The sequence below is a fragment of the Protopterus annectens genome, chromosome 6.part0 (genome assembly GCF_019279795.1).
Source record: "Protopterus annectens isolate FY-2018-M chromosome 6.part0, PAN1.0, whole genome shotgun sequence".
Lineage (NCBI taxonomy): Eukaryota > Metazoa > Chordata > Ceratodontiformes > Protopteridae > Protopterus > Protopterus annectens.
In genome coordinates this window covers 472096273-472122717 of record NC_056737.1, presented here as the reverse complement: position 1 = coordinate 472122717, position 26445 = coordinate 472096273, and the positions used below count along the sequence as shown (strand labels likewise).

The 26445-nt window shown below is 40.3% G+C and overlaps 1 protein-coding gene across 1 annotated transcript in view; it reads left to right on the top strand.

Annotated features, from left to right (window-relative positions):
• INO80 (INO80 complex ATPase subunit) overlaps window positions 1-26445 on the top strand; it is a 2478170-nt gene that overhangs the window by 1882146 nt on the left and 569579 nt on the right. Inside the window, exon 28 of the mRNA XM_044074204.1 lies at window positions 18367-18592. Coding sequence (XP_043930139.1) covers window positions 18367-18592 — 226 coding nt within the window. The remainder of the gene's footprint in view (window positions 1-18366; window positions 18593-26445) is intronic.

Sequence of the window (26445 nt, the reverse complement as noted above, 5' to 3'; positions counted from 1 at the left end):
CCTTTTTACCAGCCGCTTCTGTACTAGATTCAACTAAAAAACTGTACCAGAGCAGTTCTTTAACTTAGCACTCCCCTTTCCCTTTCTCTTTGCCTATACTCTTATCAATCCCTGGTAGGGAAGGCAGTCTCTAACCTGCAGTCCAAACAACTTCTTGGCCTCATCCCACTCTGTTACCTTCCCTTTGCTCCCAGTACCTTGGCTCCTTTGCCATTTTTTTCCAGTAAATTCTAGCCTCCTCTTGCCTGTTTTCTGTACCCAAACTTGCAGTAATCCCTTTTAGCAAAATCTCTTTTCTGAATTTCCATGTTGGTTTAGATCTTAAAATACTTTATGACTATAATATTCTGAGTGATTGTTGATATTCTCCCTAAGGATCTGCATCCAAAAGTCCCCTCTCTCCTTATTTCTTCACTTTCCCTCTGCTTCATCATCATCCTTTTACCCTTTGAGTTACAACCCACTGCTTGTGTTTTGTATATAAGTCTTAACTGTGTAGCTCTAAAGTATCCCTTCAAATCAGGCAGACCTAAATCACCTTGTTCTATTGGGAGTATCACCTTATAAACCACTTAACTCCTCTCCTCTTCCAGATAAATTCCTTTAAGTCTCTGTTATTGTCCTTAACTTTTCCTCTGGGTGATAATGATATGCCTGATATATATAAATTTAAAGGGCCAAACATTTTCACTGCTTGTATCTTTTTATCCATAAACAAGAGCTTCGGTTTTCTCAGTTTTTATATTATCTTTCATTTAATCTCTTCGCGCATATCCTTAACTGCAATAACAGAAGTCTTTTTTATCCATATTCCTAAATACTTCATTTTATAGTGGCCCCATAAGTATGTGTATTGCTGAACCAATCCGTGTGGGTACATAGTTTATGGCTATAGCCTTTGTTTTATATTCATTAATTTTATGTCCCGAAAAGACTTGAAACTGTCTCAAAAATGTTCTATAATATAAGGATGTCCTTTTCTGAATTAATTGAGTACAAAATATCATCATCTACAAATAAAGCTAACTTTTCATGATTGCCATACTAATTATATCTTTGAATTTCAGGGGGTTCCTTATTTTATTTGCCAGTGGCTCTAGATACAAAGAAAATAAAAAGTGGAGAGCAGACACCCCTGGCTGGTTCATCTTTTCAAACACAACTAATTGAAGAGGAACCCTTCCACTTTAATTCTTATCTCTGATCCTTCATGTGTCTTCCTAATTAATATTATTATTGTATCAGGGAACGCAAATGCTTCCATTGCCCTTCTCATAAAATTCCATCTTACTCTGTTAAATGCTTTCTGTGTATCATGACCCACCAATAGATTCTGCTTCCCTCTGGATTATCAATGTTCTATAAATGTCAAATGTTTGCCCCACCCTCCAAAACATGTATTGATCCATATTTTCAGTTTTGTAACACATTTGACATTCTTTTAACTAATATAGACATAAACACACTGTAATCATGGGTTAAATTTGAAATGAAGCTAGGTCTTATTGATCTTTACCCTCTTTTGGTAGTAAAGCACCGCAGCTTCCTTCCTATATGGTGGTGCTTCCCCTCCTTTTAAAATACCGTTAGACAAAATCTTCTAGATCTTTGTAACTCGCTTCCTTCCTAACTTCCAAGCTTCCACAGGAATATCATCTGTGTCTGTAGACTTCCTTGCAGATTGATTACATGGCACCATTTTTATCTCATCTCCTTTTTTCTTAACTAGTTGTTGAGCCGCAGTTTCCTCTTATCTTGGCATAATTGTGTTCCATAAATATTTCATCTGATGTTGTCAGTTTTCATTCATTCCTCATATGGGTTTGGATCCCATCCTCAGATCTGACTCTGGTGCTGTTTCACAGCTTGTGGATACTAAAAGCTCTCCTGCTCCTTCCTTAGCCATAATGCAGCAGCTCCCCTCATTGCCCAGGTCTTGTTTGCCTCCATTGTATACAGACGTGGTTGCTGCAGCTCTCAGGTGTTAATTCAAGGAGATAAGTTGCTTTTTCCTGTATGTCTACTTCCTTTCGCTAAACATTTCTCTATTCTCCCTTTACCTAGTTTGCGTAAATATTGTCCTTTTCTTTTTACTTTTGGTAGTCTTTCATTACCATAATTGGTAATCTTTTTCTTACTGGTTGTCGGTAATTCTTTAATACCATTGTTGGTATCCCTTTTACTCTTTTTTCTGTAAAATAAATTTTAAAAAATATTCTTTATATATATATATATATATATATATATATATATATATATATATACATATATACATATATATATATATATATATATATATATATATATATATATATATATATATATATATATATGTATATATACACATGCACACACACACACACACACACACACACACACACACACATATATATAACATTTATTTCTGTTTTCTGCTGTAACTTCGCTCTTGTTGTTTTTCTCAAAAAGTGGGACTGTTTCCTCCTTTTTTGTGTGGTAAAATGGCAGATAAACTGTCAGGTTTTAAAAAGTGTAGCAAATGTAGGCATAAGATTCTATTGTCTCATGCCCATAATCTCTGCATGTTTTGCTTAGGTCCTGAACATTTGCAGTCTTCCTGTTCTATTTGGAAGGCCTTTAACCCTAGTGCATTAATAGACAGGAAAAATCAAATTAATTCTCAAGGGCTTCTCTCCTTAGCTTTTGGAGTATCACCTACTGGAATTCAATCCTCCAAATCTGAAAGAAAATACAAGAAAAGACTTTCTGAGCAAGCTGGTTCCTGTCAATCCTCTTTGGATCTGACCTCGGAACCGCTCAAGAAAGTTCGAAAAACTTCGGAGCTGAAAGGCAAGTCTTCAGATCTGACTTCTTCAAATACCAGATCCATTTCTTTGGATCTAGCTCATCATAAACCTAAGCCAATGCCTAGAACTAGGTATGCATCTTCCTTGGATCCTGTACTCTCTCGGCTCCCATCCCTATTCTTGGAAAGATGCCGTCATTCTAGATCAACTTCCATAGCCTCTTCCCATTCGTCCAGAAGTCTCACTGAAGATGATGTGGACAGAGTGATAAGGAAGTTTCTCTCGACACAAATTCAATGGCAGTTTTCCCAGCTTCTAGCCCCATGGGTCCAGAGACCTTCACTAGTACTACTCCACCAGTTCTGGCTTCTTCTTCTATCCGTTTTTTTTGGTTTCCAAGCCCTTGGAACCGAGAGTCTCAGGACTGTCTGCTACAGATCCAAAGATGGATTTATCTTTGGATCTGATATCTTTTCCGAGTGCTTCAACTCTTAAGTGTGTAGGAGCCATATGACTCTTGGACTCGAAGCTTCATAGCCGGATCTGAGGGGTTTGTGGGTGGGAGTCAACTCTGAAGTTGTCAGAGCTGTCTCTACCTCTCAGAGTCTTGTCATTTGACAGGTATGTTCTGACTCCTTTTTTGGGTGGTGTGCCTTCTGGTTGGAGGGAACCATCAGATGTTCTTCATGTTTCACTGTTGCAGTCATCACATTTAGGTTATCTGCCTGCAGATAGCCCTCAGTCGGGCCGAATACCAGAGACTTAGTATTTCTGCATCGGTTGCTGTCACTTCAGGACTTACGTCAGGTCATCAGGGGCATAAAAACAGGCAACCGACGCCATTACATCAGTCTTTCTTGCCGAGGAGCCCAAAGCAGAAGCAATTTGCACGAGTGCCAGTCAGCTGCTACCTGAGTTTTCTTTTCTGAATTGAATCATCCTGAAGTCTTCTAAAGCTAAGTACCCCATTGAGGATCTTTTTGTCGTGCTCTAACTGATGTCAGAAAAAGTTAACAATTGTCTCGCCTGTGAAAAGCAAATACCACACTGAGATTTCCATTCTTACTGCATCACCTGTTTAGGCCCAGACCATGACTTACCTCCCTGTCAGTTTTGTGCTTTGTTCAACACCCAAACTATTCGTCATCGGGCCCTTATTGTCGCTAAATATTTTCGCTCTCGATTTCCGTATTCCAAAATGGCTTCGGTAAGCCATCCGACTACCGATCTTCTGAAAAAAGTAAGGATAAAGACAGAGACAGACCACACAGGTCCAAAACTGCTGACGACGCTTCCATTAAGCTAGTCGCCAGTTTGCCGGTACTCAGTGAGGGGCTTTCGCAGCCCCTGATGCTCTCTTTGATGGATTCCCAGGCCTCTACCAAGACCCGTTTGGAGGCCTGTATGCTGTGAGACTCTTGTTTGACTACGGAATCTGCGGATGTCTCTACCTTGGATGGGTCCGGAGCCACTGTACAGGCACCGGCTTCCAAGGAAGTTCTTCGCATTACTGATATTCGACACAAACCGATGACTTCTTTTGTGTCTTCAGTTTTGTCTAAAACTTCCAAGTTTCTAAGACCAAGAGTACGAGCTACGCCTAAAAAAAGACCCATACTAAAGCACCTGCTTCCTTGCCACAACATCAAATGCTTAAAATGGCAGAAGACCTGATTATGTTAATTAGGGGTAGCCAGCTTTGCCCTGCTAAGAGAAAAAGAGACCTGTCCCCAGCAGCTTTAACAGACCAAGAGTCTGATGAGACTGAGGTTTCTGAATATGAAAACATGCCTTTATCTGCTTATGAGGATTCAGATGCAGAGGACTCCATTCCCTCTGCTTCCCCTCCAGAGGATTTTTCTTTTGGTGAAACCCTACATACTTTGAGAGCATTTCCACTAGGAATGCCAGGATTATCCTCAGTCCAAAAAGAGACTCAGAGAATTTTTTGATTTGCCACAACATAGACCTTTAGCTATCCCTCCTGTTCTGGATGTTGTGGATGTTGTCTTTATGGAATCCAGTTTAACTCCTGATACTTTACTCCCTGCTCCAAGGAAACCAGACAGGTACTACAGAGTCCCTGACTCTCACAAATTTATTTTCAAAAACCCTACTGCTGACCCAGAGGTCGTTTCCCAGGGGCCTGAAGGTATAAAAGCAACTACAGCTAAGAATACCACCCCTTCGGACAGTGATTCCCAAGCTTTAGACAGATGAGGTAAAAAAAATATACACCTCTGCAACTCTCGCCATTAGGGCATTGAATTGTCAGTTTCACATGGGGAAGTACCAGCAACATGTTATGGAACTTATTAAGCAAAAATTATCTACCTTTGCAGAGTGTGCAGGAAATAAAGAATTACAGGAGCGTATGCATTCTGCAAGCCAAGTCAGCAAGCATACCTTGAAATGTAGCTTTGACGCCCTAGAAGCATCTTGCAGGGCAGCAGTCACTGGTTCTGTACTTTGAAGGCATGCCTGGCTTAAAGAGCAGACCTTGCCAGACCATATAAAATCAAAATTACTAGATGCTCCTTTTAACAAGGACAATCTGTTTGGCACCAAAGCAGAAGAGGTTCTAAAAAAGATGGAAGAAAAAGCTAAATCTGTGCAGACAGTCAAAGATTTTTTGCAAGTGCAGCCTCCAAGATTCAGTAGGCATTGCCCCTTGAAACATTGGTCATTTCCAGCCCCCTCAAGGCCATCTCAAACTAGACCCAGGAGAAACAGACCCCCCCCCCCAGATTACAGTCTCAGGGTATGCAGAAATCTAGGCAACGGAGTACCTCCACTTCTAAAACAGGGAGTGCTAAGCCACCCCCTTAGGGAAAGAGCTCACAATGACTTCTCAACTCCAGTCCTCACCTCTGCCCAATTGCTCGTGCCCCTAAGAAGAAAACTTGCCCATAATGCAAAAACTGGACCTCCATCACCAAAGATTGATGGGTGCTCAACATTGCATCTCAGGGGTACAAATTTTACTTCCACTCACTGCCAACCCCAAAAGGGTTCCCAGACCTTTCTCCAAACCAGTGGGCAGAGGCACAAAACAAAGTTCAATCCCTGCTCTCCATAAGGGCAATTCAACCTGTTCCTGCAGAACAGATATGCCAAGGGTTTTATTCCAGACTTTTCCTGGTACCCAGAAAAGAGGGCACTTGGTGCCCAATCCTAGATCTTTCCATTCTAAACACCTTCCTGGTGGTACCAAAATTCAAAATGCTCACCCTTCATCAGCTTCTTCCTATGCTGTCCAAAGATATCTGGTTAGCCACCCTAGACATCAAAGAAGCCTGTCTGTACATCCCTATCAGGGACTCATACAGGAAATACCTACGTTTCAGGGCAGGATCTATGCATTATCAGTTCTCTGCACTTCCCTTTGGCTTATCCCCTGCTCCCAGTGTCTTCACAAAATGCCTGGCTCCAGCCATTGCCTATTGCAGACAGAGAAAGATTCAAATTTACCCTTGCTTGGATGATTGCCTGATTCAGGCAGACAGTCAGGAAAAGCTGTTGCAGCACCTGGCATTTGTAAAGAACCGTCTAACCTCCCTGGGGTACACTATCAACGAAAAGAAATCAAAACCAGTCCTCAGTCAACAGATTGTATTCCTGGGAGCAAGCTTGGACACAGCATCTCAGATGGCATTCCTTATGCCAGAAAAATAAGCCTATCTAACAGGCTACTTCGCTCAAATGGCCACCAGAACCCAGCTATCCGTAAGGAAAATCCTGCAAGCCCTAGAGTTCATGGCCTCTTGCATTCTACTAATTCCATATGCCAGACTGCATATGAGGAAACTTCATTGGTACTTAAAAAGTCTTTAGTGCCATCATTCTCAGGACCTGGAAACCGTCATACCTATCATACCTTGTTTAAGAACAGAGTTTCTTTGGTGGGCAGCAGCATGCAACCACAACAAGGGACTTCCCTTTACTCAACCCCATGCCACCCAGACCCTAACCACAAGACGCATCAGACTGTGCCTGGGGGGACACATCTGAACAACAAGTGCATTCAGGGCCACTGGAGCCCAAGTCAAATTCATCTGCACATCAACCAAAAAGAGATGGTAGCTGTTCGGCATGCTCTGACAGTTTTCAGATCCCTACTCTCACCAGGACCCCTGCTAATAAAAACAGACAACACCACAGTCATGTGGTACATCAACAAGCAGGGGGGAACCCACTCTGCAGGCTAGCCATGGCCCTGTGGAACACGACCTTGCACATGCATATTCATCTGCAAGCTCAATTCCTGCCGGGCAAACAAAACTATCCGGCAAATGAGTTAAGCAGAAATCTCCTAGACCCACATGAGTGGCAATTAGACCCCAGCACCTTCAGCCTTCTAACCCAGAAATGGGGGGCCCTGGAGGTGGACCTTTTTGCCTCCCCCTACAATCACCAGTTCAGCAAATTTGGCACCAGGACACCTCACAACGGCCTGGAAAGTGGATGCCCTATCCTTCCAGTGGGTAAATCTCTCAGTCTATGCATTTCCCCCTTTGCCTCTTCTCACAAAAATATTACTCAAGATAAGGCAGGACAGACCAAGGGCAATTCTGATTGCCCCAGACTGGCCACGCCAGCACTGGTACCCACTACTGTGCAGCCTGTCACCGGTGCCACCCTGGCACCTACCTCAGATCCCAACCCTCCTCACTCAGCAGGAGGGACAGATCTTGCATCCGCAACTGCAAACCCTGAATATTGCAGCCTGGCTTATTCCTTGAATTCTCCCCCAGTGACCAGCCTAAGCAAGCAGGTGCTGGATGTCATTCTTGAAGCCAGAAGACCCAGTACAAGGAAATCCTATGCTGGTAAGTGGAAAAGGTATTGTTCCTGGATTCAGTCTAAAGGAGAGGACACAGCACTGCCCTCCTTACCTCTAATCCTGGATTACCTAGCAGATCTACTCCACAGAGGCCTATTCTTCTCCTCCATTAGGCTCCATGTCTCTGCCATCTCGGCTCATTACAATACTGAGACACCTCTCTTCTCTCACCCTCTCATCAAACAGTTCCTGAGAGGGGCAAACAACTTAAGGCCACCAAGGAGAGCCCCCATCCCTGCTTGGGACCTTAACTTTGTACTGGAAAAGCTCACACTACCCCCATTTGAGCTTGCAGCGTCAGCAGAGTTAAAATTCCTCTCTTGGAAAACAGCCTTGCTTCTGGCCATCACTTCAGCTAGAAGAGTGTCTGAGCTACAAGCTGACAGGGTCGCCCTCAGGACTAACCCTTCCTTTATGCCTAAAGTGGTGTCCAATGCGGCTGTCAACCAATCTATCCATTTGTCAACCTTCTTCCCTAATCCTCAAAATAAAGGGGAAAGGATCCTGCACTCCTTAGATGTGCACAGACAGCTCAGATTTTACCTTGATAGGACTAAGCCCTTCAGGAAATCTGACCAGTTACTAGTCAGTTTTGCACCAGGGGTAGAGGGCAAGCCCATTTCAAAACAAATAATTTCCAAATGAATAGCATACTGTATCCATTTCTGCTACAAACACCATGGGAAACCAACCCCTCAGGGGGTCGGAACGCATTCCACTAGGGCAACTTCTACCTGTACAGCATTCCTCAGGGGAATCCTTACCAGGGACATTCTGGAAGCTGCTACCTGGAGTTCTGTTCACACCTTCACCAAGCATTACCACCTGCCTATCTTTTCCAAATCCAGGGCGGGTTTTGCAACCACCCCAACTCTTCTTGACTGTCCCCACCCATTCTTCAGCTTTGGGAATCAACCCAAATGTGATGACTGCAACAGTGAAACACAAAGAACATAGTACAGTTGTGTACACTTATCATAAATGTAGATGTTCGAGTATATTCACTGTTGCAGTCCTGGTTTCCCACCCTCCAGCCCCTTTCTCTCTCTCCCTCTCTATGCCTATTACTCACCCCTTACAGGGCTATTGGTATTTACTTTTTACTGGTAGTGTTTTTCCCACCATAACTTAGCTCCCTATTTGGGGGCTGCTGACATTTGGGGCAAGAAAAACTGATGTAATGGCATCGGCTGCCTGTTTTTATACACCTGATGACCTGACGTCAGTCCTGAAGCGACAGCAACTGACCTAGAAATACTAAGTCTCTGGTATTCAGGCCGACTGAGGGCTACCTGCAGGCAGATAACCCAAGTGTGATGACTGCAACACTGAATACACTCGTACATCTACATTTATGGTAAGTGTACACAACTGTACTTTCAGAAGAATGCCTTCCCCTTCTCCCTGGGACATTCTGCTTTCAAGGTAGTAGAGAGAATTTTCTCCTCCAGAGGTCAGATGACTCCTCCCCCTCAGATCTTCACTCTCATCTCAGATGTCTTTGTGTCATGAGCCTCAGCATTTTACATTACAGGGGCAGCCAGCCTAAAGTCTCCAGGCTACCCAACAGGGTATAATTATTTCTTGTGATACTTCTACGGAATATCCCACCAAAGAAGTCCACAGGAAGAAGAAGTGCAAGAGGAGGCACTTGGACTCCCCTTAGGAGTCTGTCACAGATGATACTGCTTTTGATAAAGGGGCTGGGTCCCCAAGATCATCACCTGATGATGTCTCATTTGGAGACATTTTAGAGATCCTTAAACAAAGGGGTGGCTGGTCTACTGATAACCCTTCTCAAGAGGAATCCGTATTGCTGGAGGCATTTGGTAATGGCCCATCTACTTTCCTGGATGACTCTGCCTGCTGATGAGCTAGTGGATACTATGGTCATGGTGGCAGCTACCAAGAAGGAACTCATGGAACAGAGTTCCTCTGTTCCTTCAACTAACAGGAAGTCTATGGTGTTGGACAGGTTTGCGAAGCATGTGTAGGCATCAGTGACCTTTGCACTCAGGTCTTTGAATTTCTTGGCACACACCACCAGATTACAGAGGAATTTAGTCAAAGACGTTTAAAATTTCTCTCTCGGGAACCAGTACGTCTGAGGCAGAGTCTTCTATTGCTTCACAGTTGGTGACCCTTCAATCTGTTTCCAACTCATCCATGCGGCTTGTACCCATGCAGCTGAAGAAGACTCAAGGGGGGCGGGTTCAGGCATTTCCATCAGGAGGCATACCTGAATGTGCCTGTATGATTTTTTTGGAGACCTTCAAGTCATCCTTTGTCAATGCTTCTGTTGATATAAGTTTATTATTCAGCCCTGTGGTGAAAGACACACTCTCCAGGTGCTATCAGTATGGTAAGACCCTGCCTGCAGTGGGTGTACATTTTTTGACCCCACAAAGAACCTTTTCAAGGAATCAAAGAGGTGGTCGGAAAATATGGTTGAGGAAATCCCAGGGTCCAGGTGCTCTTTCTTTTAATGTTCACCATTTTAATTTATTTTCAAAAGGTTTTAAATTTATTCCACTAAGAAAGGTTAACGTAGCCAGAGCTATAGTTGATTTGAAACTTTTTATTAGGAAAAAGAATCTAGCTATATTTTTTAATAACAATCATATTAACAATTCCTTAACTCCTCTGAGGAGAAAGGGTATTTTTAATCCCCCCTCCACCCACAACTAAAGAACTTAGAAAATATCATGGAAAGGGAAATTAGGAAGGAAATAATAAAACACAGGGTATATCCTAACCTTTCCAAAGAAGAAAGAGATTTATTGGAGCTCCTTAAAACTGACCGTTCTATTAGAATTATGCAACCTGACAAGGGTGGAGAGACTGTGTTGATGGATGGTATTCTTTATGAGTCTAAAATGAAGGATGAGCTTAGTAATTTTTCCAAATATGCTTTAGCCTCTATTAATGAGGTTAATATAGCTAATTCCAGAATTCATCTTATGCTTAACGAAAAGAAGGTTCTATTACTTTGGATACATTTAATTTCTTATTTAATAAACATCCCAGGGTTCCTTCTGTGTTCGATATTCCAAAGGTCCACAAAAAAAGGTCCGCAAGAGTACCTTGGGACCCACCTCTTAGACTGATTGTTTCTTCAGAAGGTGCTGTTACTTCTCCTCTTTCCAAATAAACCTGAGCTTTACAATGACAATTTGCTTTTTATTACACTGGATATAGTTGATCTTTTTGGTAGCATACCTCACGACATTGGCTTACAATGGTTGGAAGATTACATGAGTACATTTGGTAAACTTTCCAACAATGATTTTACCAATGTCCTTTAGTTTATGGATATCATTCTTAAAAACAACTATATGTATTATGAGGGGGAATTTTACAAGCAGACGAAAGGTGTGGCGATGGGGGCCAGTTGTGCCCCCACTTACGCCAACATAGTGTTGACTTGGTGGGAACATACCTTTGATTTCAATAGTGAATTTAGTGGCTGTTGGTCCTTATACAAACATTTTTAGACGACATTTGTATTTTGTGGACAAGCTAGTAAGGAAAGATTTTTTGAATTTTTGACTTATTTGAAAGGAACCACTAATTTTTTGGATTTTACTTATAATTTGAATTATGAGGAACTTAATTATTTGGATGTAAGCATTACCAAACAGGATGGTAAATTTTCATCTAATGTGTATAGAAAGAACACTGTTTCAAACTCCTATCTTAATTTTAGTAGTGGGCATCCTTTTTTTCAAAAGCAAAATCTTATAAAAGGTCAAATGGTTAGAATTAGCCGCATGACTTCTGAAGATAAGGATTTTATTATTGAAAGTAATATAGTGAGTGAAATGTTTAAAGACAGAGGTTATCCCACAAATTTAATTCAAGAGGTAATGTTAGAAGTTTTAGAAAGTAGACCCAATAGGTTTGCACCTATTTTGGGACAGGATTCCAATCCACCAGTTACTGCAACACCCCCCCAACATATTAACACGAATAATGACAGGGAAGATGCATACATTCTGGATTTCAACGGAGATTCAGGGGTTATAAGAAATGTTGTTGGTAGGGAATGGGATAAATTTAAAGAAATTACTGATATTGATCAATTACGTAACAGCCAGTTAAAATTTACTTACAGGAGGGATATGAATTTAAAAAAATTTTTGAGTTTGGGCATGGTTCACAAACCTTAAACCATGGCACAAGATTAGGTACCTTTAAATGTCATGCTTGTTCACAGTGTAGCTACATTTTTAATGCTTCCCATATAGAAATAACCAGTAGAAATAGAATTATAAGGAGTAATTGTTTTTCTAACTGTCATGCTAGTGGGTTGGTCTATCTTGCCTCGTGTAAGGTATGCAAATCTTTTTACATAGGCAAGACAGAAAGAAAATTCGAACACGCATTTATGAACATTTATATGAAATGAGTAAGGCCAATACAAATAACACACTTTTTCATCATAAGACAGTTTGTAATAAGGCATAATTTTCATTTTTTGTCTTGGAAGTTGTGCCCAAAGAAATAAGAGAGGGCATGTGGGAAGCGAGATTAGAATATCGTCAGCTCTATTGGCAGATACTGCTGGATGCTTCAAAACAGCCAGGGCTCACTGATATGCTTTCCATTGAGCCTGTTTTAAAATAAGAGCTGCTAAATAGTAATTATTTTTTATATCTCTAGAGGGCAGCATTGGAATGTATTTGAAAATATATATACACATATACTACATTATGCAGTTAATTCATGCATTTTAATCTATGTTAGATAACAAAGTTATTTATGTAAAAGTTTTATGTAATTGATTTTATTTATGTAATGAATAACAACAGTTTTTATGAAGTTTTATACATGCTTTTATTAGGTTTATTTAAGGATTTAAATGATTTTAACCGAATTTACCTTTTAAAGCATTACTTTTATTTTTCCTATCGGTGTTCAATTTCTTAATTAATTGGCTGTCCAATTATATTTTGTTACATCACAGTCAGTTTAATATTTAAATAATGTTAAGGCATTCCAGTGTGTGTATCTGATGAAGTTTTTACGAAAACGCCAATTCTTCAATGGATATTGTCAACCCAGTGGTCCATTCTATATCAAGCTGTGCCTACCAGTATCAGTATAACTCATGCCTATAAAAAATACCTTTGGTGGTGGATTCACTCAGATCAAATTTTACAAGGCCATCCATTTATCCTTCCTCAGCCCAAAGCCATAGTGACCACGGACGCTTCCCTGATCTGGTGGTGGGGCCCTTCTTGGGAAAGTCTGTTCAAGGTGGGTCTATATTAGATTATTGAAGTTTCAGAACTTCGAACACCATATGATCGAAGTACTGAAACTTCAAAAATCTAAAAAAAAAAAAAACAAAAGTAACTGCTGTAAGCAGGGGGGGAAGCACTCCTGTACCTCCCACACCCCCCACTACTTACATATACCAACTCCGAGATTGCACTTTAACAGAGAATGGTGCGTAAAGGGAAGATTTCCCTTTCCTACGGTGTGACATGATCTCGGAGTTGGTATAGTTAAGTAGTGGGGGGTGCAGGGGGGCTTGCCCCCTAATTAAACACTTTTAGTTCACTTTCCTTTGTTTTTTTTAGATTTTCAATGTTTCAGTACTTTATGGTGTCGACCATATGGTGTTCGAAGTTCTGAAACTTCGATAATCTAATATAGACCCGTTCAAGTTACATGGTTGCCTGAGGAGGCCAATATGCATATCAATGTTCTGGAAATGAGAGCAGTATTCCTAGCATTGTGGGCGATCCAAGACTCTCTTCCTCCCGGAACTATTGCGATTCAAACAGACAATACGTCCATAGTATGATATATCAACAAACAAGGAGGAACCAGATCTTACTCCTTATGTTGAGAAGCTGTGAGAGTGTGGCAATGGATGGTCTCTTCCAATCGATTTCTGATGGCAACACACATTCCAAAGAAATCCCGCATAACAGCAGACAAGTTGAGCAGGTCCATATTTCTACCTCACGAGTGATCTTTCAACAAAAAAATGTTTGATATGGTCTTCCGCCATTGAGGCCAACCATGCTGCAACCTGTTGGCATCTTCCCTTGAACAATAAATGCAGCAAGTTCTTTAAACCTAATTCCCCCACTGGGGGAGTCACAGAGAGATGCTGTCCTCCACAGTTGGCCCCCAGGTCTCCTCTGTGCTTATCCTCCAACTCCATTAATCCCCAAAATCCTACCGAATGCAATCCCAATTAAAGAGCAAAGTCATTTTCATTGCCTGTTATTGGCCTCGACAGATTTGGTTTCCTTTCCTTTGGCCTTATCTAGTTCACCCATTTTGGATTCTGGATCCAATTCCAGACCTCCTGTTTCACTGAACAGGCATTGCTCACTCGAATATCCTGGGCCTAAAGTTGACTGCTTGGTTTCTCCAATTCCTTTGACAGCCAGACAACCCAAGCTCTCTTCCCAGTCTGCCACATTCTTGTGTCACCCCACTAGAAAAATGTACAAGAGTGAATAGAAAAGATTTGTTCTTTGGATGCAGCAACAAAATATTGACCCTTTCTCAGCAGCAGTACCAGAAATTATTGAATTCCTGGCTTCTGTATTTGATGATGGAGCTAGTCCTTCAACAGTTAAGGTTCAGTTAGCTACCACCTCCAATTTATGTATTGGAGATGGTAACACTACATTGTCTTCTTCACGTCTTTGTTGGGCTTTTATAAAAGGAACCTTTCTACTCAAATCACCCTATAAAGACCATACTCCAGCATGGGATCTGAACTTAATGTTACAAGCCCTAACTCAGAAATTATTTGAACTGGCCGCAAAATGTGAACTGAAATTTTTGACTTGGAAAACTATATTTCTGATAGCCATAATATCAACCAGAAGAGTTTCAGAACTTCAAGCCTTATCCTCTAAGCCTCCTTATTTAATTTTTCTTAAGGATAGGGTGTCCTTAAGAACCAGTCCTTTTCTTCCTAAGGTGGTGTCAGGATCTAACATTAATCAGTCAACCTCCTGGTAATCTTTGGGTGACAGATTACTTTTCCTTTGTTTATAATAAGTCTGGTGTGATCTTCACAAAGCCTGTAAGAGCCCATTGTACCAGATCCTTGGCAGTTTCATCAGCTTTTTTATCCAGGTTTTCCATGGACAATATTTGTGTGGCTGCAACTTGGTCCAACCCTCTTACTTTTATTACTCATTACAAGTTGGATCTGGTCTCTAGGGAAAGAACAGCCTTCGGCTCAACAGTACTTTGGAATATCCTTCCTTAGAGTCCAGTCAGGATTCAGGTAGCTGGGGACTCTGTTCCATATGTTGAGGAATGAATGAAAATTGAAAACATCAGATAAAGAAGTTATGTACTCACCATAACATTCCATCTGTGTTGTCCATTTTAATTCTTCCTCAACTTCCCCCCTCCAGCCACCTACCCTGTTTCTCTGATTGACTTCTGGAGCTGTGGTGTTTTAACACTATTTCAGCACTATTGGATGGGGCTCAGAATGAAGGAAGCCACACCCCTCACTTGTGAAAAAAAAAACAGAGCGACACAAGAGGAGATGCTGGTATTGGACATCTCACTAGAGAGAGGGATAATAAGCGCACTAAGGCCAGAGAGTTGAGCAAATCCTTGGAGCCTGAGCTAGACTGTCAGCCATTGGGCTGAAGAGAAAATGGTGTCCTTACAAAAGGCCAGGAGTTATGCGAAGAAGGATTGACCTGTGAGCAATGAAGAAAGATTAAAAAACAGTACTGAACACTGGAACTGTCAACTGACCAGTGTTAGAAAGACTGATTTGTTACTTAATGCTGAAATGAGTTGTTGAGTATGGTGGTCATTCCCCTCTTTAATTTTCTTCAGTTGTAAATAAACCCACAATTAAGACAAGTGAAAGTGGTTGCTAAGACTAGTTAATATCAGATGTACTTGAAATCTCTATGAAAAGTGTTTCTAAAGTCCACAGCCTTGATCCTCGAGCCTGGGTCAAGCTGACTTGTACTTTTCTTGCACAACTGCAAGCAGGCATCTGACTGTCCTTGTAGCTTCACCTGGGCTGTTATTTCTTGAGTAAATCCAAAGGCAGGTTTGTGATACTCCACAGCTTCTTCTGGACCAGGTAGCCTCAAGAGTCACCACTCTTGGTCACAAGATCTAGCTCAGTGAAAGACAAATGTTCAGTTCTTTTTTTCAGGTTGTAAGCTTTTAACTCTTCTTTTGAATGCAACTTTTAGGTGTAACATTATCTATGTTGCTACTTGGTATTACTTGATCATATGCGCCATTATTACAGTTTTACTGTAATATACAGAATATAATGTATATCTGAATTGCATTTCTATTCTGTTAAACAGAAGAATAATGTGTATCCATGTGTGTAGCTATATATATATATATATATATATATATATATATATATATATATATGCAAGACTCTGTGTGTATGTATTTTTGTATGCATTTATACATATTATATCTATTTATATATATATATATATATATATATATATATATATATATATATATATATATATATATATATATACATATATATATATATATATATATATATATATATATATATACACACACACACCCACACACACACACACATCTGTGTGTGTGTGTGTGTGTCTGTGTGTGTGTGTATATATATATATATATATATATATATATATATATATATATCTGTATAATATATAATAGGGATCCCTATGTAAACATCAGATGTTCACAGCAGCGAATGTTATAGCATTGAACCAGAAACATCAAAATCTAAACAAGCAACACAAAACCTGCTTTTTTGCAGGCTGACAAGCCCCCCTGCATCCCCGTATCCAATGCTAATTACATATACAAAGTCTGAGATTGCACTATAGTGAGGAAAGGAGCAAAACCCCACTTTTCACTATATTGCAGTTCCGCATAGTGTTATAATATTCACTGCTGTGAGCATTCAGTGTTTAAGTAGGGACCCATATATAATACGTATATGTATATATATATATATATATATATATATATATATATATATATATATATATATATAGAGAGAGAGAGATTGATTTTTTAAATTATAGCCATTATTCTCATTAAAATTGTAGATGAATGGCCAAGATAAATTTCTGTTATGTCATCCGCTGTCTGATTTGAAGTGATACATAAGCTTAGTTTTAGATTGGATTGCTTTGTTCTGTCTTCTGAAATGTACACTGGATACTACTTGTCAATTATGTTAGCAGTAATGCATGACTGGGTGTGTGATTTAGCCATGGTTGGTGTGCTTTGAGCACAAGGGTGAAGCCCAAGTGATTAAACAAAGCCAACCATGATTAAGTCCTGATTTATCCAAACACAGGAGTGGATTATTGCTATTATGCAGTGATATTATTTAAGAAAAAAAAACTTACCTTGTCTAAATGATACCATTGTAAAAATGTTTGTAATGTTCTTCTGCCTACTCCTGGTAGCTTGAGGCAGCTTGTATGTATCCTGCTTATTCGTTTAGCATGTACATTGTAGTTTCTAATTCTTTTTTAGTCTTACAACTGAGTTTCTTGGAAAGTATATACGTAAGGAGAAAAAAAAAGACTGGTAAAGGCTTTCTTATTTTATTTCATCTGTGTGCAGATAAGTGGGCTGGAGTTGGTTTCCAATGTAGCTGTCACTGCTTAGTCGCAAAAAGCATAAGTGAAAAGTAGAGCGACAGTATATAATCACTTCCAAAGACGTCTCAACACTTTCCAAACTGAAATAAGTCTGATGTAAAGCATACACTTTAGAACATCAACATGTGTTAACAAGGGTAATAGCATTTAAAATGAAACAGTGTTATTGATATTTCTTTTTCATTTAAATGCTGGTGCTAAAGAAATGCCAGATCTTGTTTCTTTTGTTAGTGCTCAATTTAGAACGAGCACGCTGATTTGTTTCTCCCATCACCATGCACGTTTTACAGTAGTAATTACTCTTCATTTATAATTTATTGGATACACTTGTTAATCTTTCACTGTATCATATCATACTGCTCTGCTATTGGTGGTTTTAACAGTGAAATCACTTAATTTGCACTGCAGTATTATTAGTGGCTGAGTCTGAAATTTGGTGAGGAGAATGTATGAACATGAGGCATCTTCTTTTCATATGACATTTTTGGTTAGCAGTCATTCAGTATTCATGGTCACCTGTGAAATGGAAAGTGAAAACACTGCATACTGAGGATAATTTCCCTTTCTATTTGTGCCACTAAGTGAATGAATGTGTGGGTGAGAGGGATCCCAAGTCCTTTATATTGTGTGTGCTTCCAGAACTAGCAGGTGTGAAATTAGGAGACATTCACATGTGTCAATGCATATCTGTGTAGCAGAACAATGGAAGAAATCAGTAGGACAGTACTGCCAAGTCTTTGAGCTGCTGCCTGGAAGAATAACTTCTGTGCCTCCTGCTTCATGTGGATTTATAATATTTTGCTTGGGTAGGATAAGGAGGTAGCATGAACTAATTAAAATGTATTAATTTAGACATTTGGACACAAAGTTCTGTTGTGTATATTTTGTGAATGAGGAGGTAAAGTATAGCCTTGTTCTGTAACAATGTCATGACAAATGTGTCATAATCAGCGTAGTAGAATTATATTCCACTGACTTGGAGCACACGATACTATGCTAATAATTGTTTTTGTAATTTTGATGTGTGCTAATATCCAGAACAAATTACCTCTGTACTTTATTTTGTTCTTAAATTGTTAACTCTTTATTTTGTTAGGTAACTGCAGTCCCTTTGGACTACTACTGCATTGATCGCAGTTCAGAATATGAGCGGCGGGGATTCAGAGAAGGTGGAAACATCCTAGCCAAGTACTGTGTACAGTACGGCTCCCCAGAACTGGCATCTGAATGGTTGAATCGCTCTTCTTGCTTCTTCCCAGAACCACCTGGTGGACTGATGGGGCTTCTTCCAAACCATGGCTGGTCTTTCATCCGAATACCTGGTAACTATTCAAGTTGAAGCAAATGGTAAAGTTAAGTATTAAAACAGTTTAGATGAAAGCTGCATGCGGTTCCTAATTGCAGTAAAATTGGACTTGAAGGTAGTTCCAAGATATACACAATACTGGAATATTGTCAGATACTGCCAGCGTACATATTACTAACAAAATTATATAAATTATCGGTGGCTTAAATTACTTTAATCATTTGCATTTTGTTAGGCTGCATGCAGGATTTAAAAGGAACCTTATATGTAGGCAATCAACCTGCAGGTATATGAAAGGAATTGATACTCAGTGTTCTGAGTGAGGAGAACTACTCTTATTATGTTATGACTTTCTGTTTACTCAGTTACCTAGAAAAGTATTGATGTGATATTGAAGGTCATCCTTGATTGGCCCTTGACTGAATATTTATTCCGTACCAGTGCAAATCCTGCAGTGTTTTGTATAGAATCCTGCTGTCTGCACAGAAGTACAACTGTATATTTTGACATAATGTACTTAGCTATAAGTGCATGTGTCCCTGGAGCTCAACAGTTCTTTTTTACTGCTCTTATAATTCAGATCTTATTTTTTACTTGTGGTGGTGCTGCGGTAGAGTTGTCGCCTCACAGTTAGATGTTGCCCATTCGATTCTCAGTTAGAGCGTCTTCTGTGTAGCGACATGCGTGAATGGGCATTCCTTCATTGAAGGTTGTGCGTTAGGCCCGGCAAGCCAGTATGTAAAACTCTACTGCCAATCATTAGCGGACCAGAGTTCCACTGTGACGACCCCTAACCGGGAAAAGCCGAAAGACACAAACAAACAAAACCAGGAGAGTTCTGTGTTTTGTGCCTAAACAGAATCCAATGCCACAATAGGTTAAATATGGTTTGTTAAAGATAGAAGAGAGAAAAGTTGTTGGCCTACTTTGCAACCAAGAAAAGGTCCTTAGTATACTGTTCTTCATGTAGAAACCCCTCTCAGACCAACTCATAAATCAGAGCATTCACCAAAGAACAGCATTCAGACAGTGTGCCTGGGCTTGGCCGTCCATTAGTCAAGGTTTGTATTTAACATATCCCAAGCTCTACAGGTGGTGAGCTCACCCTCAGCCTCTGTTGATGACTAAAGGATTGGGGGGAGTCACACCCTAATCTGCCACTCTGGAAGGATGCATCTTGAGATTCGCATGCCACCTTGCCTATATTTGGTTGACTGGCTTGATCTTGGAGAGTGGTATTTTGAGCCATGTTTGTGAAATGTTGGTTCCCAGGATCAAGGAATTGCCACATTGGTCTATTCCCCAGCTTGGAAGGGCCAGTATGTTCACACTTAACAGAATTCAGCTGGTCATCCTTTGCAAGGGTGTGTGGTGGGATCAGAGCATTAAGCTATTTTTTTTTTTTTTAATTCTGAATTTGGTCCAGGGCCATCCTTACCCCAAGCGCGCTGCCTTTGTCTAGTGTTGTGATCAAGCAGTGGTTAACATTCTTTGTCTGGAGCTTATCCCCTGTTCATACCCACAAGTAATAAGGTTTGTCATTCTTTGTAGCACTCCAGATCTTTTGGTGATTCAGGGGATTACACGGTTGCTATTTCAGAGATAAATAAGGTCAGTAAGTTACCTCCACCCACATCTCTCCCAGATGACACCACCTTTGGAAACACTTGGGCTTCAAAGAACAGTTTGAACTGGTGTGGAACTCGTCACTTCCCGTAAAAAGTACCTGCGAGTTTCTTTGGAAGTGGCCTGATAAACCCTGGGTTCTCTTTGCTTTAGAACCAATAGTTTAGGATACCATCAAGGCAGCGGCACCATGTAGGCTTGCCTACCCTACTCCTTCATTTCCTAACAAGGTCATTTCCCTGTAAGCTGTTGCTTGAGTGAGCAGAGCAGTTTAACAGACATATCAGTGCTGACCAGTTTGTAATTATTTCCGTCTACCATTTGCATTTTTACCTAAAGCTTTGGGCATTTGTGACAAGAATTAACATCCCACTCTCATTATAGGTCTCACAGGTAGGCATTTATTTCACTTGTTCCATTTCCAGCAGAGTTACAAAGGAAGTCAGTAAGTTCGTAAGTTCAAGGATGTCATTGACTCTTTACTGATAGAGACTCATCATGACACTCTGGTTTTGCCAGTGATATATCATGTGTCCTGCTATACTTTTGAATTAACTCATTTTTGGGTAGGGCATCATGGTTGCACAGGTCAAAGGCTCACCACATAAAAAACTGGTAACCAAAACACAAAATAAACTCCAAATAACCACTAAAGCCCAACCAAGGAGACAGCACACTTCGCTTGAACAACTGCTGAAACCACGAGTCCAAGCCAGTACTTCTCACCACCATCAAATTTATTGAGTACACTCTATAAGTACAACGGATAAAACATGCCATCTAAGCTCTTTTGTTCCTTAATGATTTTGGCATTGCCTTAGAGATAAAAACTACTTCCGTCTACTTTCAACTGCAATGGGATATACCTCCAGGACAGTGGTCTTCACAGGCCACACACGTATGGGGCAGAGTTTATGCCACCTGCTACCCAAGACTCCAGCCATGGTGGTACCCACAGGGAGGAAGTGCAGGAAGAGACGACATAAATTTGTGCGAGTAGCTGTGAGTTACTACCAAATTTTCTTCAGCTTATGGTTGTGGTAGTAGTACTGGCAATACCTTGTCTAAACAATTGCAAATTTTTGAGAACAAACTCACAAAGTTTCATAAATTGCAGCTTGAGAACAGTCATTTTCATGAGTTGTCCCAGAGGGACTCGGGGTATGGAAGTACCCTACAGGACTCGACAAAGGTTCTGTTTTACATAAACTTCAATAGAAATGGGTACGAGTTTATGAAACTACTTATAAAACATAACCAGACAGCAATGGATGATATTGAACAGCTGAACAATACTAGCAATAAAGATTTGTTATTTGGACATTATAAGAATGACTATTGTAAAGTATTTCCATGTGCTGGTAAAATGGGGGGAGGGCATTAAGGCTCGAAAATAGAAGTTGTGGTGTGATAGAGACAATTATGACAACAACCATAAATCCAATCCTAGACCTGGTAACCAGGGAAAGGAGGGCTTTATGTTAATGAACATGAATTTCCTTGTATATCAACCAGTTGTAATGATCAACATTATGACCCTTTAGAATTCCCACCTCTCAGAAGATCCAGGAGACTAAAAAATCAACAAAAGGCGAAGAGGATCAATGGTCATATACAGGAGCCTATGAGGGGCCAGACTTGGATGTCACCCTGACAACAAAGAGGGAGGGACAAGCCATCAAGCATGGAATTAGTTAATGGTATCACCAACAGACAAGAAATTTTAAAATTTAGAATTTTAGTTTCTTGGATATTTCTGGTGGCCATGCTGATTTATTTGAGAAAAATGACTTTTGTACCAGCTGCAACAGCCAAGCTGGCTGAGACATTGATTGATTTGAAATAATATACTAGGAAACTGAACCTTGCTGTATTGTTTTTTGACAACGCTAGTTATACTGAGAATACAAACTTCTTCAAGAGAACTTGTATTTCCAACCTGCCCTTGTATCCAGCAATCATGTTTGATAAACTTAGTGAATTTGACATTAGGCATGTTTTCAGTGACTACACCAGGAAATCCACCTTTAATCTCAGTAAATATTAATGAGATCTGTTGAAGAGTGTTTGTGGAAATAAGGATATCAGGTTAATGAAACCTGACAAGGGTGGCAGCCTGGTGGTAACAAACACCTCAGAGTACAAATTTAGATGTAGTGTATATTGATATCAGATCAGTATGAGGGGGCTTCTAGAAACCAAACAAATACTGCATATTCTAAGATAGTTTAATATGCAATCTACTCATGCAGGGGCAAATTTCCAACCAGGAGTACAAGTTCCTTAAGATTGATCACCCCCATATTCCAGGTATCTTTGGTATTCCAAATATGCGCAAGCGTATTGTGGACTCTCCCCTATGTGACAAATTCTGGATGCTCAGGGGTGAAAACATATGGTATGGCAAAATTTAGTGATGTTAGATTAAAAGATGTTATGAGTCGAGAAATACATATTTACAAGGATTAAGGCGAATTCTTGAGGAATGTTAGGCCTATTTGAAGATGATCTTTCGTTTTGTTATAATTGACGTGAAAGATTTGTGTTCAGACATGCCACACAAACAAAGGGTTGATTGGTTCTATGCATATTTGAGTAGTCTAGAGAGTTTTAATAGCACAGTCACAGTATTATAAACCCTTTTGGAAAGTGTTTGGAAAGCAACTTTATATTTTTTGAGGGCAGTATATACAAACAAAGGACTGGAGTACCAATGGGGGCAGCATGTGCTTCCATCTTTGCTAACATTGTAATGGCCCATCGGGAACATATTTACATGCTCAACTCAGGGTATTAGGATGGATGGGTCTTATATGGTCTGTTTTTGGATGACATCATTATATTTTGGAAGGACACTGAAAAAAATTGTCAGAATTTTTTCATTATATTAATGGTGCTACTAATTTGTTTTTGAGATTCACCTTGTAAATGTCACAAAGTGGTTTATGTATTTGGATGTGGAAATTATGGAGGACCGTACTAATAGGGAATTTATTTCCAACATCTACAGAAGAACGACATATTGAAATTCACTGATACATTTTAACAGCTGTCACCCAATGCATCATAAAAAGCCCTGGTTAAAGGGCAACTGCTAAGGTTGGCACGTATGGTTCCCCCTTTGGACACCTTTTATAAGGAGAGCGATAAATTTAGATCATCTTAACCAAAAGGGGGCACCCAGACAGCTTTTTACACAATATTTTCTTGGAAGTTTTTGACAAGAGAACTAGTGGGTTTTATTTACCACTACTGCAGTTGAAGAAGGGGAAGGGGTTCCACATCGGTGAATCAAGAGGTGGAGAATCCCAAATGATACAGTAAGGGGTTGGTATTTACTTGCAGTGGTGATCAGAGAGATTATAGAAAGAAACTGGAAGATTTTTGATATGAATGGCATTGACCAGCAGGTGGTATAAGAAGCACCTTGATTCATATTTAATAAAGATTGGGGTTTGAAGAACTACATTGAAAGGAACAACAAGACATTTGGGAATAAGCAAAGTAAGGTTGGAACATACAGATATGGGAGATGTAAGTATTGTTCTTACATTAAGGAGGGTGAATCTATAAACATAAAGGGATACGTGACAGTAACAGCCCCAAATATTATACTTATTTTACCCAGAGAATAGCATATTTAGCCCATTGCAGGATGTATGAACATCTCGACATCAAGATTAAGGATTAGCATAGTGCGCTGTGGAGACATATTCAACAGTATGAGGGACATGAGTTTAGTTTTTTTTTGTAATAGATGATAGTTGAACAAGACATGGGGGGAGGGCATAGAAAACAAAACTTGAGGTTAAGGAACTGCAGTGGCAGTTAAGGCCACGCCAATGGATTACATGGTTTGAATGATATGGTGTCCATGGCAAGTGTGTTAAAAATGAAGTCCAATGACTTTTAACTGAAACAAAATGATAGCAGTAGTTATCTGGCCCCGAGCCCTGTATAAAATAAGGTTCACATATAATTTTGTTAGTGTGAACATCATGGCAACTTCACAGTGGAACAATTTAATTACTCTGTAATTAACCAATTTGTATGTTTCATTTGTATATTATTTCTTATATACACACGTGTTTTTAAATACATAAATTGTCCGTTTTTGTAAGATCAGTTTAAGTCACGAACACGTGACTGAAGGAGAAGGGATTCTGAGTTTTAAAAGGAAGTAGATAGTAGTTTGTCTCTGAAGTCCCACAATTCTTTAAGGGGTGAAAGCATTTAGACAATGTGTTTTATCCTTTGTACTTTTTGAGTGTATTCAATACATTTGACACTAGGGAGAAGCATTGGCTCAGACTCATGGTTCCAGTGGTTGTTCACTGAAAGTGTGCTGTCTCCTTTGTCTGGCTTTGGTGGTTATTAGGAGTTTATTTTGTATTTTGATTACCAGTTTTTACAAAACAGGGTGTCCCGTAAAATGAATATTTATTTCTTTTGGATGTTGATTTCATAATTATCCCTGAACTAGTGCATTAATATCCTAGTTTTCTTTGCAAAAACTGAAGCTGGGGAAGGGGGCCATTCACATTCTGTAAGTCCACACTAGCAGCTCAGTTATCACCTACCTAAAGTGGGTACATGAATTTAGAAAGAAGGACTAGTTTCTGTATTTCTTTTGTGCTAGTGAAAGAAAGGCTTGTGGCTCCAGACAACCCTCTCCTCCTACCACCCAACACTACAACCTGCGAGAGGTGCACTTACATAGTCAAACTGGAAGCAAAGCTGTCTCCACCCAAGATTGTGCTAGACAGTTGAGGAGAAACACCCGCACTACACCTCAAGCAACACATAGCCCTTCTAAACCCACATCACCAACACCCTCACATAGCAACACTAAACCCTCATATGCAGAGGCCCTCAACAGTAACCTGCCCAAGCAACAAGGACCTCTGAATCTGAAATGCAAACAAACACCAATCACAACCAAAGTGTCACATAGCCCACAACACCAGTGTGCCACCCAACAATAGCACCTAAGGTAAAACAACATACCCAACACTTCAGTCATAGGCGACTCTATAGTCAGGCACACTGATGTCTCACTCACCAGGCTGAACAAGGAGAAAATTACAGTCAGCTGCTTGTTGGGTGCCAGGATTCACCACATAACGCATGCACTCAAGTCACTCCACAACAAGTACAAATATAACGCTGTCATTGTCCATGTTGGAGTGATTGACTTGAGACGCACCTCCCTGGATTACATGAAAAGAGACATGGAAGAGCTCTCGGATCATGTGGCCCAGGCATGTATGACCCTAGCCCTGAGTAGCATCCTGCCTTCACCCAGAATGATACCACAGTATAAAGACAAAATTATTGACTTCAACAATTGGCTAAGTTTCTGGTGTCATTCAAAGGGGATCCAGTATCTGTCTGCCTGGGACGACATGATCGACAGACCACTATGCTTTCCCAGAGTTGGTCTGCACCTGTTGCCCCTGGGATTCAGGTTACTGGCTAAGGCTCTTGCCACCCCATAGTGCCTTTTTTAGGCAAAGTTCAAAAAACAAAACCACTACCGTAACAGGTACAAGGATGCAAAATCTGAAGGTAATGCTAGTCAATGCTAGAAGTCTAAACCTCAAAATGCACTCTCTCAAGGCACTCCTAAAAATGGAGAACATTGATATCTGTGCAGTAACTGAGACCTGGTTCAAGACTCCAGAGAACACCCCTGCAATACCAGACTACAACTCTTGCCACACTTTTCGGCCACCAAACCGGGACCGAAACACTAAAGGTGGAGGAGTGTCCATATTCAGTAAGGATATTCACACCACCAGGCTAGTTGCCCAACACAATGCGTCTGAAATTCTCCAGGTGCAACTAACACTAGGTAAGATTGCATTCCAAATTGCAGCTTGCTACTGATCCCCCAAGATCCTCACTACACCTTTCTGAACATACTGGAAAATATTAAGATACAACCAAACACCCTAATACTGGGTGATTTCAACTACCCTGCCATTAACTGGGAAAACTACTCATGTACCAACACCTTTGCCCAATGGTTCTTGGAATTCATAAATTCCAATGCCCTGGATCAACTAATCCATAGTCCCACCAGGGGCTCCAATATCCTAGACCTGGTTCATTACCAATATGGGAAATCGATGCTCCACACCTATGGTCACCCCCTCGTTGGTCAGGTCTCGCCATAAGCTAATCACCCTTGATATCCACATCTCTCCCCCACCCTCCCAGTAAGGAAACCTCCGTGAAAAA